This window comes from Artemia franciscana, chromosome 7 (assembly GCF_032884065.1).
Source record: "Artemia franciscana chromosome 7, ASM3288406v1, whole genome shotgun sequence".
Taxonomy (NCBI): Eukaryota; Metazoa; Arthropoda; class Branchiopoda; order Anostraca; family Artemiidae; genus Artemia; species Artemia franciscana.
In genome coordinates this window covers 44,208,592-44,228,552 of record NC_088869.1, presented here as the reverse complement: position 1 = coordinate 44,228,552, position 19,961 = coordinate 44,208,592, and the positions used below count along the sequence as shown (strand labels likewise).

General features: G+C 35.5%; 1 protein-coding gene across 2 annotated transcripts in view; it reads left to right on the top strand.

Annotated features, from left to right (window-relative positions):
* The window catches only part of LOC136029353 (cyclin-H-like), a 62,609-nt gene that overhangs the window by 22,200 nt on the left and 20,448 nt on the right, over positions 1-19,961 (top strand). For both annotated transcript variants that reach the window (XM_065707656.1, XM_065707655.1), the window contains exons 2-3: positions 6,867-7,063; positions 10,756-10,957. In XM_065707656.1, coding sequence (XP_065563728.1) covers positions 6,867-7,063; positions 10,756-10,957 — 399 coding nt within the window. The remainder of the gene's footprint in view (positions 1-6,866; positions 7,064-10,755; positions 10,958-19,961) is intronic.

The window sequence follows — 19,961 nt, the reverse complement described above, 5'->3', positions numbered from 1 at the left end:
CGCTACCCAACGTCAACTTTTCACCTTCACTTATTGCTTTAATTGTCTGATGACATCTATGAGCTAACAACAAACTGTCTATCGGGAATCGTAGAAAGGAATTTCTCTAACTCAGTTTCGTAAATGAGTTCAAGTTGCTTGTCAGGAGCAGCAAAATCAGATTCATAAAAAAGACAGGAATGTCAGCTGCAGAGAAGGACGAGGGAGAGTTATCTTTGTGAAGCATATTTCTAAGAAGAAGATCTTTGTCTTCTTACAAGAAGAGTTTATTTGAGGATAAGGAAATTTGCCTCCAAGGGGTCCTCTAGTGATTATGAATAAAAATGCACCACAATGGCATAGCGTCCATTTAACATTTTACATTTTCTGCACTTTCTGCATGTAACATTTTTCATGCATCTGCACTACTCGCTTTAATCCATGCTGGATTGCCCCTAGCTTTCATTCGAGTCCTTCGCTCTTGGTATTCTGGATTAAAGATCCGTATTTGTCTGAGTTCGTCTTCATCTCAGTCTAAATTAATTCAAGTGGGTAGAGAAATTAGACAAGGAGGAATTATTTCTCCTTATATATTCAATTCATGTTTAGCTACTGCCCTTAATTCTCTTTCCTGCTCTTTTGTTTCATTATCTCAAAATCTGTCTTATATTGCATATGCTGATGACATTATCCTTCTAAGCCGGTCCAAGTCTACTCTTGTTTCTAATTTTAATATTTTAATTAATTGTTTAAAAGGTTTGGGCCTTCTATCAGTTTTGAAAAATGTCATATTTTTTGTAAATTGTTTAGAGGATAATGTCAGGGTGACTCTCGATTGCGGCAATGGTGTTATTTTCCAGTCGTCGCCAATAGTCACTTATTTGGGATTATCTTATGGGATTATACTTATGGGGTTATGGGGTATATACTTATGGGATTATTATGGGATATATTTCTGGAGAATCTGATCGGATTGTTTATAGCCTTAGCCTCAATGTTTTTTATACAGTGGGCCATTCACGATCGTCCATGGTATAGCTAGCTATCGACTTTGGGCTAAGGCGTACACACAACGGTTTTTCGTTTACACTTTCTTCTAATATATATCTATATATATAAAAATAAGTTGTCTGTGTGTGGATCTGTGGATCAGGTGACGTCATGTTTGTTCGCATATGACGTCTGAATTATTTCACACTAATACAAAAGAAGAAAAAAACTAAAAAAGGTAAAAACTACAAAAAAAAACTAAAAAGAAAAAAAAACTAAAAAAGCTAAAAAACTAAAAAAAGGTAAAAATCTAATAACTAAAAAAAACTGAAAAAAATAAAAAAAGGCAAAAACTACAAAAAAATAAAAACTAATAAAAAAACTAAAAAAGCTAAAAAACTAAAAAAACTAAAAAAAACTAAAAAAACTAAAAAAAACTAAAAACTAAAAACTAAAAAAGAAAAAAACTAAAAAAAAGGAAAAAACTGAAAAATAATAGAGAAAAAGAAAACTAAAAAAATATGAATAAATATATATAAAAATAAGTTGTTTGTGGGTTATGTCTGTCTGTCTGTCTGTCGAGTGACGTCGTGTTTGTCCGCATATGACGTCTGAATTATTTCACACTAATACAAAAGAAGAAAAAAAACTAAAAAAGGTAAAAACTACAAAAAAAATAAAAAGAAAAAAAAACTAAAAAAGCTAAAAAACTAAAAAAAAGGTAAAAAACTAAAAACTAAAAAAAAACTGAAAAAACTAAAAAAAGGCAAAAACTAAAAAAAACTAAAAACTAATAAAAAAACTAAAAAAGCTAAAAAACTAAAAGAACTAAAAAAACTAAAAAAGGTAAAAAACAAAAAAAAACTAAAAACTAAAAAAGAAAAAACTAAAAAAAAGGAAAAAACTGAAAAATAAGAGAAAAAGAAAACTAAAAAAATATTAATAAATATAAAAAATATAAATATAAATATAATATAAATTAGCAATCAACAAAGCACCGAGACACAAATGACGACCGGGACACAGGGAGTATAAATGACGACCAGGACATAAGTAAAAAAAAAAAAACTAAAAAACCTAAAAAAATGGTAAAAACTACAAAAAAACTAAAAACTAATAAAAAAACTAAAAAATCTAAAAATCTAAATAAACTAAAAAAGAAAAAAAAGAAAAAAGGAAAAAAATAAAGGAGAAAAACAAAACTAAAAAACGAATGTATATACAGACCGGGACACCGGGATACAAATGACGACCGGGACACAGGGAATATAAATGACGACCGGGACACAGGGACACAACTACAATGGGGACGCCGGGGGGCACAGGGGGATATAAATGACGACCGGGACACCGGGACACAAGGAATATAAATGACGCCCAGGACACTCAAAGAGAAATCACAGACTGGAACACCGGGACACAAATGACGACCGGGACACAGGGAATATAAATGACGACCGGGACACAGGGACATAACTACGAAGGGGACGCCGGGGTGCACAGGGGGATATATAAATGACGATGGCGACTCAGGGAATGGTCGATTAGCAATCACCATCAACAAAGCTCAAGGGCAATCATTAGAATCATGAGGTATAGATCTGAATACGGATTGTTTTCCCATCGACCATTATATGTTGCATGTTCAAGAGTCGGTAAACCTGACAATCTATTTATATGCACAGACAATGGGACAGCAAAGAATGTTGTATATTCGCAAGTTTTACGTAGTTAAAAACATATATATATATATATATATATATATATATATATATATATATATATATATATATATATATATATATATATATATATATATATATATATATATATATATATATATATATATATATCTATATTCACAGGTGGGACATAGGGACACAACTACAATGGCGCGTAACTAATATGGCGCGTAACGACTTACGCGCGCGGGGGGGCTTGGGGGGGGGCGCGAAGCGCCCCCACCAACTAGGTGTTGGGGTTGCGCGAAGCGCCACCCCAACAGCTAGTATATATATATATATGTCTGTCGAGTGACGTCATGTTTGTGTGTCGACTGACGTCATGTTTTCGACTGACGAAATTACAGACCGGGACATCGGGACACAAATGACGACCGGGACACCGGCACATAGGGAATATAAATGACGACCGGGACACTCAAAGAGAAAGCGACCGGGACACAAGGAATGTTCGATTAGCAATCACCATCAACAAAGCACCGGGACACAAATGACGACCGGGACACAGGGAGTATAAATGACGACCAGGACATAAGTAAAAAAAAACTAAAAAAACTAAAAAAAAGGTAAAAACTACAAAAAAACTAAAAAGAAAGAAAAACTAAAAACTAATAAAAAAACTAAAAAAGCTAAAAATAAAAAAAAAACTAAAAAAGAAAAAAAAAGAAAAAAAGGAAAAAAAGAGAAAAATAAAGGAGAAAAACAAAACTAAAAAAATAAAAATAAAAAAAAAACTAAAAAGAAAAAAAGGGGAAAAATACAAAAATTTATTGCATCATATACCATTTCAAAAACGAATGTATATACAGACCGGGACACCGGGATACAAATGACGACCGGGACACAGGGACACAACTACAACGGGGGGCACAGGGGGATATATAAATGACGACAGGGACACAGGGAATGTTCGATTAGCAATCACCATCAACAAAGCTCATCAACAAAGGGCAATCATTAGAACCATGAGGTATAACTAAAAAAACTAAAAAAAGGTAAAAACCTAAAAACTAAAAAAAAAACAATTCAAAAACAAATGTATATACTGACCGGGACACGGGGACAAAAATGACGACCGGGACACAAGGAATATAAATAACGCCCGGGACACTCAAAGAGAAATCACAGACTGGGACACCGGGACACAAATGACGACCGGGACACAGGGAATATAAATGACGACCGGGACACAGGGACACAACTACAGCGGGGACGCCGGGGGGCACAGGGGGATATATAAATGACGACGACACAGGGAATGGTCGATTAGCAATCACCATCAACAAAGCTCAAGGGTAATCATTAGAATTATGAGGTATAGATCTGAATACGGATTGTTTTTCCATGGACCATTATGTGTTGCATGTTCAAGAGTCGGTAAATCTGACAATCTATTTATATGCACAGACAATGGGACAGCAAAGAATGTTGTATATTCGCAAATTTTACGTAGTTAAAAACATATATATATATATATATATATATATATATATATATATATATATATATATTCACAGGTGGGACATTGGGACACAACTACAATGGCGCGTAACTAATATGGCGCGTAACGACTTACGCGCGCAGGGGGGGCTTGGGGGGCGCGAAGCGCCCCCACCAACTAGGTGTTGGGGTGGCGCGAAGTGCCACTCCAACAGCTAGTATATATATATATATATATATATATATATATATATATATATATATATATATCGTACATAATGCTAGTTAGGTTGTATAATATGATATTGTAAGTTTTAATCCTTAACAATGCCGACGACTGAAAAGGCAAGCTTCAGCTGCCTAGAAAGTCAATATTTATTTTTCATAAATCCTTTTTACACCATAGTTATCTTTGGTGATTAGGTGCTGGTACAAAAAGATAAGTTCAACTGGCTGCTATTCAACTGACAGACAAATATCTGTTCAATGAGGCTTTCATTGCGGCAACGCAAAATGTTTCCAAGCCGACGGAGCTTGATGACGCTTGAGATGATGTCGATGCTAAAACAATGTTGGCCGATATTGTCGTCCAAAGTTTAATTTCAGCCCGGAAGCATAAAATTGTACATAGGCAACGGTGGTTGAAAATCACTATACTACGTCCGTGAGCTGCTTTGACGGGCCACGATTCAAAACCATAGAGTAGTACTGCCTTCACTGTCGACTTTTACATGCTTATCTTCGTCCGCAAACCAATTTCTCGACGGACCTAGATATGTTTGGGAAGCTAACTGAAAACTGCTTGATCTTTAGATATTATTCTGTTGACATCTTGATCACATCCTCCCTTCGAATCCACCTCGGATCCTAGATAAACAGAACTGTCAGTCTTTTCAAGTGGGAAACCATTCAGGGTTAGTTGGTAATCTGTAGTGATGTTCATATCAAGAACTTTTGTTTTCTTCTTGTTTATTCGTGAGTCGAGGTAAGCTGAGAAATGTGTGACTTCGTCAACCATTTGCTGGCCGGAGTATTGGCTCGACGCAAGAAAGATTACGTCTTCTGCTTATTCAAGGTCTGTCAAGTTGACATTTCTACCAACTATTATTCCTTCAATCCCCGTACGGTATAGTCAAGGGTTTAATCGATAAATAATTAAAGAGGACCAGTGAGAGTATGCAGCCTTGTATATTCAAGTAACTGATAGTGAAGAAACAAACCAAGACAAGGGATCAAATACTCGTGTCAATTTTAAATATTTTATTAATGTCCAGCATATTTAAGGGTACATTAGATATATAGCCTACATTTAGCGTTCAACTGGCTGCGACGTTGATGTAATATTTTTTCAACTTCTGACAAAAGCGTTGCTCCTGCAACACTTTTGTTGACGAAGCCCACAAATGGTTGCTGTGCAACACTTCAGGCCACCTAGGCCATGTAGATATAGTTTATTCTGCTTCTCTCTGAACTCTGAAGGAAGTTTTGCGATGATGACGCTCGAAGTTAAAAGGCCTTCTAAATCCCAATTGTAAACATTTCCGTTAGAAAATAGTATCAATAGGTTGTAAAGTAGTGTCACAACTTATAAAATTGGTCACAGTAAAATTGGGTATTTTACGCGTTTTACCATAATTTTATGGACCCCCCTAAAATTGGTATTTTAACTATTTTACCGGTATCTTTTATATTTTATTAACATATTTTACGAGGGCTTACAATTTTCACATAAAAAAAAGTGGAAAGAGGCTGGCAGTAACAAGTTTGAATATGATTTAATTTTTTGTATAGGTCTAATTAAATATCTTGTTATTAGAACGATAAAGTGTATTATAGTACAAGTAGTTATAATTTTAAAATGGTGAAATATTATCTGAAATAAAGTATATTAGTTCTGTGAGCTATTGAAGACAGATAGGGCTACAAGCAGGATTGTCATATCACAAACAAAGAAAAATAATAAATTAAATAACCGAGAAAAACGAGGGTAATGTCAGCCAGTGGACAGAAAAGAAGCAAAATGACAGAGGCAGATATTTCGCCAGGGACTTCTGCCCAGCAGTTTTCAGTGCTAAAAAAAGGGAAAGAATACTATCCTTTTGAAATAACTCTTAACAGAGCAGAAGAAAGACTGAATCAAACAAACCAAGCCAGAATAAATGAAAGCCATTAACCAATTAGATTTGGCAAGAATTCTCTGATTAGGGTTTGAGATCTTAATTCAAACTGAACAATAAAATGTTCTTTGAATCCTTTAATTTTAAGTTGCTGTAAATTTGGTTGATAAGAATATAAACACAACGACTGGCAAAGTGGTTGGCACGCTGGTTTGGGAATCTTTTGTCCGAGGGGCACGGGTTCGATCCTACCATTTTTAACCCCAGGAAAATCAGATCATCAAAAATCTCATTAAAACCTAAAAGCACTGCTTAAAAAGAAATGCTCAACTGGTCTTGTAGCTACAGGGCAAATCTAAAACAACAATTTTACCCTATATTTCCTAGGGATTACCACATTTTACCTTATTTTACTAGTTTTACCTTATTTACCAATTTTACTGACGGAGTTTTTATTTTAAGGTAATTTTACAACATTATTGTAAAGTAATGGTATTTTCTTCCCTTTTTTGCCTAAAAGATTCTCAAAGGGTATCTGACATGAGAATAGAGTTTAACTAGAGGAAATATTACGTCTATGAATTTTGTTACTTTTTAGCTTGAGGGAAGATCAACTGAGTTCTTGACTTACGATGAAGAAAAGGAGATTTTAATGTTTTATGAACAAAAACTCTTTGAACTGTGCAAGATTTTCAAACCTGCTATGCCACCATCAGTTGTTGGCACTGGATTTCATTACTTTAAAAGATTCTATCTCAAGAACTCTGTAATGGACTACCATCCAAGAGATATTTTGTAAGTATTGTCTTCATGGATGTTTATTGTAATTATTCCATTGAAAGGACCTCTCTAGTTACAAATTAACCAATGCCTATTTTGTATAGGCCTATCATTAACGCTGGCTTTCATTTTCACCTTAAATGCAAATTGGCTAAGTATTTTTTTTTTTTTTTTTGTGGTCAACTTTGTTAGAATCAAATAGAAAAAAAACTGGTTTTCCTTACGAAATTAAATAGTAAGATTTAAGCTTAAACTGAACGTAAATTATCCTGCATATTTGGATGGGGCTTCTTTCCCCTCAGTCCCCCACTCTTTAGGTTACATTTTAACATTTGCTTTTTTACTTCAGTTTTACTTTTGATTCCGTTGCTTTTTTTGATTTAGAAACCAACTTTTTTTTTGTAAAAAACAACTGTTATATGTTAAAACTATCATTTGGTCAATGGAAGGTGAACTACCACCCAAACTGTAACTTTGCACCAGAATTGCGATTTTATATGTGATAGATGTCGACATCAACTTGATAGTAGTCTTTCTGGGCCACCTGAAACAACCACTAATAACCTAACAGGTTCCTCCCTATTGTTGTTCAAAGTATTCAAGCTTTTTTGTATGAAGTAATAATCGCTGCAATAGCTATCTATTCCTCTTATTTCTCGACTTGACACAAAGGAATTGAAAACTTAAATAATCATTTTTTTCCCTCATCAAAGTATTCAGCTAATTCTTTTTTCTTTTTTTTTCAAATCTCCTATGCATCCTTTTAAGTGCGATTGCTTTGTCTAGCCATTTTCGAAAAACCTAGAAACACAGTTTCCTTTTGAAAAAAGAGGCTGGAAGCTCAATCTTAACATCAGCAGTAGTATAGTAATATTTGTAGAAATATACTAGTCACAAGTAATCACAGTCACATGCAGTAGCAGGCACAAGTAATTAGAGTCATAGCTACACGTAGTCACAGTTGAAAGTAGTTGCAGTTACAGTCGCAAGTATTCGCTATCACAAGAAATCGCAATCATGGTCAAAGTTTGCTACAGATAGTGTTTCAATCGGGTTCAACATCTCTCTCAATATTTCATGAAATTTTTGACCTAACTGTTCCTTTTCTATTACAGATAGATCATTTTGGATATGCTGGATGCAAATAGCGTCTTTTGATTTAGTTCGCTATCCCCATTAACATTCCTAGAAGTTTGAACTAAATACCCTCAGCCATATTAGAGATATTTTAGATACACGTTTTTGGCAAACTCTATGTACATTTTACCTTTTGATTTGTTCTAACAGCCCCGTCACTTTTTTTGGAAGTTTCAACTTAATGCCCACAGCCATTCCTGCTCTTCTGGACAAACGCCCTTCACCTGGGTGCATACATTTTCTTTTGATTTCGTTTAACACCTCCCCTCAAGAGTCCCTGGAGTTTTCAATTTAGTACCCTTGGCTGTCCCTTAGATATTGCTGAATCGCCCTTTTGAAAACCTGTCTGTACATAGTGTCTTTTGATTTAGTTCAACATTCCCCCAACACTTCCTTAGAGTTTTGACTAAATTCCCTCAATCATTCCTGATTGATTGCTGAGGCGCCATTTTGACAGCCAGGATGTACATAGTGTCCTTTGATTTAGTTCTTAGACACAAAAAAGATCTGTTATTTAGGCTTATTTTAAACGTACGCTCTACCTACCGAGCCACCGAGGCTTTATGCTAATCCTAAACATGTAAAATGCATTACTTTTAAATTTACCATGAAAGTTATTAGCCTCGGAAAATTCGCATAATCTTTGAATAAGGCATTGAGCATAACTTCATACGGCGAAATTCAACATGTCTTTGTGTCTAAGCAGATGTTTCTAGCTGCACTTTGTATGATACTGAATTTTGCATTTTTTCCGAGAGAGATTGTCACTGAAGCGTTTATTTTTTCTGGGTTGATGGTTTCGAACCAGCTGTCATAGGCTTTTGGGAATGGGTTCACTCAAGCGCAAATTTTAAGTGCCTTTTGTGATCAAAGTAAAGATGACGCTACCATATTTGACAGTACCATTACCACTTTTATGGTGATTCAAGTCAGAAAATTTAAAAAGATTTGATGCAGTTTTTCATATACACTTGGGAGATCTATAGGTTGCATACATACTACATCTGCTTCATTCAATAGTGACTAAACTGATTTAAGGAAATGAATAGTGCAGCTCTGATCTCTCAAGTTATTATTTAACCGGTGTCTAGACATAGCATCAATTCATGAAATAGCGTAAGTCTCGGTAAAGGGTGCTGGTCGAGGTGTGGTAATTCCCAGTAGGTCAATATCTTGTAGTTTTAAGTTACAAGGGGACCTATCTTTTTTTTGTCATTGAGATGACACCCATTTATAGGACTACTAGATTTATAGGACACTGGATTGAATCTGTCAAAAAGACCTACTCAGAGTTGAATAATTTGCTCCGCAGCTTCATTAGCCATAAGACACCTGGTGAATGAACATAACCCAAGTTGTAAGGATAATACACAGTATTAAAAAAAACTATTGGCTCTATGGAATTTTGAGAAACGATACACTTTGGGTTTGGGTCCAAGCACATGTTGGAAGTGGTGGAAATAGTTGGGTTTAAGCGTAAAACCTACATAAAGTGAATATTTAATGCAATACTGCAATACATTAGGTGATATGATGACCAAATATTACATTAGAAATTTTGCTAATCCAGTTTTGGAGCTTTATGATTATAAAGCCATACCTGCTCGTAAGTTGGCCAATAGAAAGGCAGTTCATTCAGCTATCACTGAAACCCAGTATCTTTAGCGAATTTTACAGAGATTTTCAACATTGCAAAGAGCCACCAGAAGCCACAAAAACCACAAGCTCAACAAAAAATGATTTGAAAAAAGTTGATTGAGAAAAATTCGCCATTAATTCTTTGGTTAAGAATTCGCTTTATATATAGAGACATTCTAGCGCGATGTCATGACGTCATATTGTAATGTGGAAATGGCCCCAAAGACGCAGTGTTTTTGCGAAAAGTTGCATTTTACTTCACTGCTATGAAGACCAATTTAGAAGTCAAAAAATATATAGGTATAAGGACTGGCTTTCATTAACTACTTAAACACCTATTAAAATGTATCACTATCCAGCTACCGGAAAAAAGGATACTCTAAAATGGTTGTATTGACTGAATTAAACTTTCTCAGGTTTTCAAAGCGGGGACTGAAAAATTCCTTTCAAGGATTTTCAGACAAGGGAATTTCAATGTTATAGGTTCTATTCGTTACCGTTTCAATGTTGCCGTTTTCGAGCTCTTTCAAATTTCCTATAAATTTGTTTTCGTCATTGCACTCTTTTATATTTGAAACCTTTTTTAAGATCATTTTTTTTTGGCTACTATTGGATGTAGTTTGCTCTTTACTAGATTCTAGCTAATGCTTTAACTACAACTTGTACACTTGTTTGTATTATTAAAAAAAAGACTGATTCAATCACAGAATAGCGCAAAGGAAGTTTTTATGTTTTTAGTTTTGAAAGTTATGGTTGAATTGATATTTATTGATATGAGTTGTTATCTTTTATTTGACCTCTTGATTATTCGTTGCTGTGAGTGGTTCAGCAGGCTTAATATATTCAAAATTTCTGCCTAGAATAGTTGTCGGCTTGGACTCTAATGTTCAATCAGCTTAAATGCTACGTTGCTATTGGTGTTGCTTTTTTAGGGCTACTTGTGTTTATCTCGCCGCAAAAGTGGATGAATTTAATGTGTCAATTGGAAGTTTTGTGGCCAATCTCAGAGGGGACCAAGAAAAGGCATCTGGTATTATATTAAATAACGAGCTGCTTCTTATGCAACAATTGGGGTATCAGTTGACAATTCATAATCCATATAGACCCATTGAAGGTTTTTTAATTGATATCAAGGTAAGTGTTACCTATTTTGACACCTCATCCAACCCACTGTGACCAATCTCAGAGGGGACAAAGAAAAGGCAACTGATATTATACTGAATAACGAGCTGCTTCTCTTGCAACAGCTGGGGTATCAGTTGACAATTCACAATCTATCTAGACCCATTGAAGGTTTTTTAATTGATATCAAGGAAAGTGTTTCCTATTTTGACACCTCACTCAACCCATTATTTATTGATTTCTAACCCTCACGCGCGCAAAGATTATAATGGTTGGGTGCAATTATAAAAAAAATATGAGAGAAAATACATAATCACTGAAAAATTGGTATTACGACTATGAGGGAATAAACAGGCAGGGGCTATCTGAGAGATTCCTTGACAGTATCTATCTATATATATAAAAACTAGCTGTTGGGGTGGCGCAAAGCGCCACCCCAACACCTAGTTGGTGGGGGCGCTTCGCCCCCCCCCAAGCTCCCCGCGCGCGTAAGTCGTTACGCGCCATATTAGTTACGTGCCATTATAGTTTTGTCCCCGTGTCCCACCTGTGAATATATATATATATATATATATATATATATATATATATATATATATATATATATATATATATATATATATATATATATATATATATATATATATATATACATATATATATATATATATATATATATATATATATATATATATATATATATATATATATATATATATATATATATATATATATATATATAGTTTTTACCTTTTTTATTTTTATTTTTATTTTTTTTAGTTTTGTTTTTCTCCTTTATTTTTCAGTTTTTTCCTTTTTTTAGTTTTTTGTCTTTTTCAGTTTTTAGTTTTTTTAGTTTTTTTTTATTAGTTTTTAGTTTTTTTGTAGTTTTTACCTTTTTTAGTTTTTTTTAGTTTTTTTCTTTTCTAGTTTTTAGTTTTTTACCTCTTTTTTAGTTTTTCTTTAGCTTTTGAGCGTTTTTAGTTTTTTTAGTATTTTCTTTTTAGTTTTTTTTTTAGTTTTTACCTTTTTTAGTTTTTCTTCTTCTTTTGTATTAATGCTAAAGCCAAGGTTCCAACCTGGAGCCTCTCGGACCTAGAACCTGGAACATAACGCTTTACCAACTCAGCTACTTCGGCTTGAATACATTTACCTTTTTTATTTTGTTTTATTTTTATTTTATTTTTTTTTAGTTTTCTTTTTCTCCTTTATTTTTCAGTTTTTTTCCTTTTTTTAGTTTTTTTCTTTTTCAGTTTTTAGTTTTTTTAATGTTTTTAGTTTTTTATTAGTTTTTAGTTTTTTTCTTTTTAGTTTTTTTGTAGTTTTTACCTATTTTTATTTCTTTTCAGTTTTTTCTTTTTTACTTTTTAGTTTTTTACCTTTTTTTAGTTTTGTTTTAGTTTTTTAGCTTGTTTAGTTTTTTTTAGTATTTTCTTTTTATTTTTTTTATTCCCTGTGTCCCGGTCTGTATAGCCTATACATTCGTTTTAGAATTGGTATATGATGAAATCATTTTTTAGTTTTTTTCCTTTTTTCTTTTTAGTTTTTTTTGGTTTTTACCTTTTTTTTTAGCTTTTTTAGTTTTTTTTTCTTTTTAGTTTTTTTTGTAGTTTTTACCTTTTTTAGTTTTTTTTTTAGTTTTCTTTTTCTCCTTTATTTTTCAGTTTTTTCCTTTTTTTTAGTTTTTTTTCTTTTAGTTTTTAGTTTTTTTAAGTTTTTTATTAGTTTTTAGTTTTTTACCTTTTTTTAGTTTTTTAGCTTTTTTAGTTTTTTAGTATTTTCTTTTTAGTTTTTTTTTGTAGTTTTTACCTTTTTTAGTTTTTTTCTTCTTTTGTATTAATGCTAAAGCCAAGGTTCGAACCTGGAACCTCTCGGACCTAGAACCTGGAACATGACGCTTTACCAACTCAGCTACTTCAGCTTGAATACATTTACCTTTTTTATTTTTTTTTTATTTTTTTTTTTTGTTTTCTTTTTCTCCTTTATTTTTCAGTTTTTTTGCTTTTTACCTTTTTTAGTTTTTTTTTGGTTTTTTTCTTTTTTAGTTTTTAGTTTTTTACCTTTTTTAGTTTTTTTTTAGTTTTTTTTTTAGTATTTTCTTTTTAGTTTTTTTGTAGTTTTTACCTTTTTTAGTTTTTTTTTCTTCTTTTGTATTAATGCTAAAGCCAAGGTTCGAACCTGGAACCTCTCGGACCTAGAACCTGGAACATTACGCTTTACCAACTCAGCTACTTCGGCTTGAATACATTCGACGTAGATAACTTCGAAGACCACACTGCCTTTCCATGACGAAAGTAAAACAGTTCAAAATAGGGATGATACCTTTTTATTGACAGTGAATAGATATAAAATTATTTAACTGGATATTTCGAACACATATACAGTGTTCATCATCAGCAGTAAAACTGCTGATGATAAACACTGTATATGTGTTCGAAATATCCAGTTAAATAATTTTATATCTATTCACTGTCAATAAGGAGTTTTACTGCTGATGATGAACACTGTATATGTGTTCGAAATATCCTGTTAAATAATTTTATATCTATTCACTCTCAATAAAAGCCGCTTCGCCCCCCCCCAAGCCCCCCGCGTGCGTAAGTCGTTACGCGCCATATAAGTTACACGCCATTGTAATTGTGTCCCTGTGTCCCACCTGTGCATATCTTGCGAATATACAACATTCTACGCTGTCCCGGTCGTTATTTGTGTCCCGGTGTCCCAGTCTGTAATTTCTCTTTGAGTGTCCCGGTCGTCATTTATATCCCCTGTGTCCCGGTCTTCATTTGTGTTCCGTTGTCCCGATCTGTAATTTCGTCAGTCGACAAACAACTTCATGACGTAATAATGCTCAATCCTCATAATGACTCCAGTCGACAAACATGACGTCAGTCGACACACAAACATGACGTCAGTCGACAGACAGACAAACAAACAACTTATTTTTATATATATATACTAGCTGTTGGGGTGGCGCTTCGCGCCACCCCAACACCTAGTTGGTGGGGGTGCTTTGCACCCCCCCCCAAGCCCCCCCCCCCGCGCGCGTAAGTTGTTACGCGCCATGGTAGTTGTGTCCCTGTGTACCACCTATGAATATAGATTTATATATGTGTTTTGAACTACGTAAAACTTGCGAATATACAACATTCTTGGCTTTCCCATTGTCTGTGCATATACAAAGCCTTATGTACTTATAATGACGTCATATGCAAACGCTCTTTTTACAAACAAACAAACATGCATACACACAACTCGTTTTTATATAGATAGATAGATACAATACAAATTAACTGCGTTACGTAACCATATTATTGGTACGCCTATTTTTAGTTGTAGCACGTGTGGTGGAAACCCTGAAAGATCCACGGAATTTAAAAATTCAGATGGATAATTAACCGCCTCATTTGGTTCCAAAACTATGTCGACTGACTTGTAAAGGACTGCCTGGTCTCGAATCTTGGTTCGAATCTTGGTTCCCAAAACCTAGTTGGTGGGGGCACTTCGCGACAAAATCTATTTGTAGTTAATTTTAATGTCTTTACGTGTGCCCATAAATTAGAATTTTTCAGGCAAGCATTCATTTCGTCTGCAGGGGTTGATCTAGGTATTATAGGTAATGTTTGCGTGAAATCTTCCGCAAGCAATATTAATGTGCTGCCAAAGGGTTTCGAATTCCCTCGCAAATCATTCAAATATTGATCCAGAGCCTCGAGCGATTTTTTATGTGCCATTGTGCTCTCGTCCCAAATAATAAGGTTGCATTGCTGCAATACTTTACCCATCCCGGATGATTTGGAAATATTGCACGTGGGAGTTTCTGTAGAATGCAAATTCAGAGGCAATTTCAAAGCGGAATGAGAAGTTCTTCCACCAGGCAGCAACGTTGCGGCTATTCCGGACGACGCAATTACCAACGCTATATCATTTTTTGATCGAATTGATGCCAGAATCAGTTTTATCTCAAACGTTTCACCAGTACCTCCTAGCGCATCCAAAAAGAAAATTTCTCCAACGTTAGTATCGACACAATGCATTATCGTATCATAAATGTCTTTTTGTTCCTGCGTTAACTTGGAAATGTTATTTTGTACATACGACAATACATCACTCGTACTGTAACTTTGTTCACGATCCAATTCTACACATGTCGAAACTGCAGCGGTACGATTAGGTGAAGGCATTCCCAAATCCTGAAGAGGTTTGTTTGCCATACATACGCACAAATCTTCTATAATAACTAAAGTGTAGTTATACATTTCTGATGTAAAATCAAAAGTCATATCTGACGTTTCTAACCGTTTTCGTTGGAGTATATCTTTGGACATTACCGTTTACAGTTCTCGAATACCGTTTACAGTTCTCAAATACTCAAAGGACGTTGGACCGGGTACATTCACCAAAAGCAGGCGTAGAAAGAAGCATTCATGTTGATTTGGGTGAACGGTGTACAGTCTTCCTATCGTGGTATCTTTGAAGATGGTAGGTTGGCCGTCGACTGACTTACCCTGTTTTCGACGTTCAAATACTTTATTTTTAGTATTTCACGTGTAATACGAAGGCACTTCAGTATACAGCAGTTTTTTTGCAAAAGAATCATTTTTGCATAGCGAAAAGAAAGCAGTTAACTTTGTATCCGGTGGATTCAGGGCTTTTTGTTGCACGTTGGATTCTGAAAAATAAACACGTTGACCATTCTGTAAATAAACCGCGAAGTGAACAACAGCTGGACTACGTTCATGTATCGGAAATGAAAGAATTCTCCAAACAGCTTCATTACTGCTTATGTATCTTCCAGCCTGATATTGTACGATTTCATCGATATCTTTGATTTCGGACTGCAAGCCAAAAACTGCCATGTCATTGCCTTTGTTGACGTATTTACATATGTATTTGATTGCCTTTACGGAGTTACAGTATTCAACGTTTATGTGTGCATTAAATGTTTTTGATAATAATGGGGAATATGGAACAACCCAAAGGTTATCTACTTCGATGGTGGTACCGTTACGCTTCTTTATTATTGCTGTTTTACCGCCATCTTCATTAGATCTTCTTCTATATTGTGGGTAACCATCATTGCCAGTAATTGTGTTGGGTACTAAAAGTCGAGGATATTGCTTTGTTCACCTTCCTTTGGCCATGCATGGTGAATTTTCGTTCAGTGCACCGAAAGGTCCATGTATCATATTTTTTACAACAATATCATATAACCCCTTATCGACATTTTCATCAGGTATTTCAGCGCAAATCACATCATCAATTTCATTAGAAGTAGTTTTATAATGTAGCCAGATTAGTATATGTGCGTGTGGCAATCCTCGTTTTTGCCATTCCTCTGAGTACATCCAGCATCGCACTGACCCAAACACTTCAGGTTTTACTATGAGGCGTTTTGTCAGCGGAAATCACAATTTTATGCGTATCAGTAGGCATCAAATCGATGGCTTTTTTGAAGAGATGCACAAAATTATTATTTTCGTGGAAAAGATGTTGCAATTGGAAAACGATTGTCCTTTCAACGTCGGGAGAAATTTCGCAACGTGCATTCAATTCAGAATTTCTATCACTGATGAAGTACAATTGTAAAAATTTATTATTCTCGCCTGAGAATGCTAGAAGGGACCCTGCTCTATGATAAATTTGCCCTTTTACTTTGAAATTAGGCATAAATTGATCTGGATTTTCGATTTGGGCACCCAACGACGTCATTTGGAAATATGAGTTATATTTTCTGATTTTTGATAAAAAACGCTTAGATTCTGACGTAGTTCCAGTAAGCAAAGTCTTAAATGGCTCTGGGGGTGCAGCCAGTTGAGGAAGTTTAACTTTTCCTGAGGCGCAACACATTCCCATTGTTTCACCATTAAATTTCAAGGCCTTGCAGTAGGGACAAATTTTAGACATAGTCCCGATTTCAACACATCTACTATAATCATCGACTGAATTGTACCTGAATGCCATGCGATAATTTTCACGTTGCTCTTGTGATTCCTCGGCACGCTTTCTTTTGGCATTATCTCTTGAAGCCGCAAGCCTGTTTTCACGTTGCTCTTGTGATTCCTCGGCACGCCTTCTTTTTTCGCTTTCTCTTTTAGCAGCAAGTCTGGTTTCGCGGTGCTCTGGTAGTTCCTCGACAAGCCTTCGTTGATGGAAATTGCACATTCCTAATCTGGCATTATCTCTTGAAGCGGCAAGCCTGTTTTCACGTTGCTCTTATGATTCCTCGGCACGCTTTCTGTTCTTACTTTCTCTATCAGCCGCAAGCCTGTTTTCTTGCTGTTCTTGTGATTCCTCGGCACGCTTTCTTTTCTTACTTTCTCTATCAGCAGCAAGTTTTTTGGCATAGACTCTTTGAGCAGCTTCCTCGGCTGTTGCCATTGTAGGTTCTTCAGTCATTTTACAATTAAACATTTTTCCGTCCACGATCTTCTTACAATTAGAAATTTGTCTTTGAACGAATCTCTTAAATAACTTTAATGACGTCATCGTTATAACAAACATGACGACAACTAACTTCATGACGACATGATGACATGACGTCACTCGACAGAGATAACACACATACAACTTATTTTTATTATATACTAGCTGTTGGGGTGGTGCTTCGCGCCACCCCAACACCTAGTTGGTGGGGGCGCTTCGCCCCCCCCCCCAAGCCCCCCTGCGCGTGTAAGTCGTTACGCGCCATATTAGTTACGCGCCATTGTAGTTGTGTCCCTATGTCCCACCTGTGAATATATATATATATATATATATATATATATATATATATATATATATATATATATATATATATATATATATATATATATATATATATATATATATATATATATATATATATATATATATATATGTTTTTAACTACGTAAAACTTGCGAATATACAACATTCTTTGCTGTCCCATTGTCTGTGCCTATAAATAGATTGTCAGGTTTACCGACTCTTGAACATGCAACATATAATGGTCCATGGGAAAACAATCCGTATTCAGATCTATACCTCATGATTCTAATGATTGCCCTTGAGCTTTGTTGATGATGATTGCTAATCGACCATTCCCTGTGTCGCCGTCGTCATTAATATATCCCCCTGTGCCCCCCGGCGTCCCCGTTGTAGTTGTGTCCCTGTGTCCCGGTCGTCATTTATATTCCCTGTGTCCCGGTCGTCATTTGTGTCCCGGTGTCCCAGTCTGTGATTTCTCTTTGAGTGTCCCGGGCGTCATTTATATTCCTTGTGTCCCGGTGTCCCGGTCGTCATTTGTGTCGCGGTGTCCCGGTCTGTAGGCAATATACATTCGTTTTTGAATTGGTCTTTTTTTTAGTTTTTAGTTTTTTAGCTTTTTTTAGTTTTTTTAGTTATACCTCATGATTCTAATGATTGCCCTTGAGCTTTGTTGATGGTGATTGCTAATCGAACATTCCCTGTGTCCCCGTCGTCATTTATATATCCCCCTGTGCCCCCCGGCGTCCCCGTTGTAGTTGTGTCCCTGTGTCCCGGTCGTTATTTATATTCCCTGTGTCCCGGTCATCATTTGTATTCCGGTGTCCCGGTCTGTATATACATTCGTTTTTGAAACGGTATATGATGAAATAAATTTTTGTATTTTTCCCCTTTTTTTCTTTTTAGTTTTTTTTTTTATTTTTATTTTTTTTAGTTTTGTTTTTCGCCTTTATTTTTTTTTTCTTTTTTAGTTTTTTTAGTTTTTTAGCTTTTTTTATTAGTTTTTAGTTTTTTTTTCTTTTTAGTTTTTTTGTAGTTTTTACCTTTTTTTTTAGTTTTTTTATTTTTTTTACTTATGTCCTGGTCGTCATTTATACTCCCTGTGTCCCGGTCGTCATTTGTGTACCGGTGCTTTGTTGATGGTGATTGCTAATCGAACATTCCTTGTGTCCCGGTCGCTTTCTCTCTGAGTGTCCCGGTCGTCATTTATATTCCCTACTAGCTGTTGGGGTGGCGCTTCGCGCCTCCCAAACACCTAGTTGGTGGGGGCGCTTTGCGCCCCCACCAAGCCCCCCCCGCGTGCGTAAGTCGTTACGCGCCATATTAGTTACGCGCCAATGTAGTTGTGTCCCTATGTCCCACCTGTGAATATAGATATATCTATCTATCTATATATATAAAAATAAGTTGTCTATGGATGTGTCTGTCAGGTGACGTCATGTTTGTGTGTTGACTGACGTCATGAAGTTAGTTGTCGTCATTTTTGTTATGACGATGTCGTCATTAAAGATATTTAAGACATGCGTTCACGTAGAAATCTATTAATATTTAACTTTAAAATGACTGATGAACTTACAATGGCAACAGCCGAGGAAGATGCTCAAAGAGTCTATGCCAAAAAACTTGCTGCTGATAGAGAAAGTCAGAAAAGAAAGCGTGCCGAGGAATCAAAAGAACAGCAAGGAAACAGGCTTGAGGCTGATAGAGAAAGAAAGAACAGAAAGCGCGCCGAGGAACTACCAGAGCAACGCGAAAGCAGACTTGCTGCTAAAAGAGAAAGTGAAAAAGAAGGCGTACCGAGGAACTACCAGAGCACATGAAACCAGACTTGCTGCTAAAAGAGAAAGTGAAAAAAGAAGGCGTGCCGAGGAATCACAAGAACAGCAAGAAATCAGGCTTGCTGCTGATAGAGAAAGTAAGAAAAGAAAGCGTGCCAAGGAATCAGAGCAACCTGAAAGTTATCGCCTGGCATTCAGGCACAGCCCAGTCGATGATTGTAGCTTGAGTATATGTGTTCAAATCGGGACAATGTCTAAAATTTGTCCCTATTGCAAGGCCTTGAAATTCAATGGTGAAACAATGGGAATGTGTTGCGCCTCAGGAAAAGTTAAACTTCCTCTATTGGCTGCACCACCAGAGCCATTGAAGACTTTCCTTAATGGAACTACGTCAGAAAACGGTACTATACATGACACTTACCGTAGTGCATGCCAAGCTCTGAATTTATTGGAGAATGACCAGCACTGGGATAACTGCATCAATGACGCGTGCGAAACGTCAACCCCAAGTC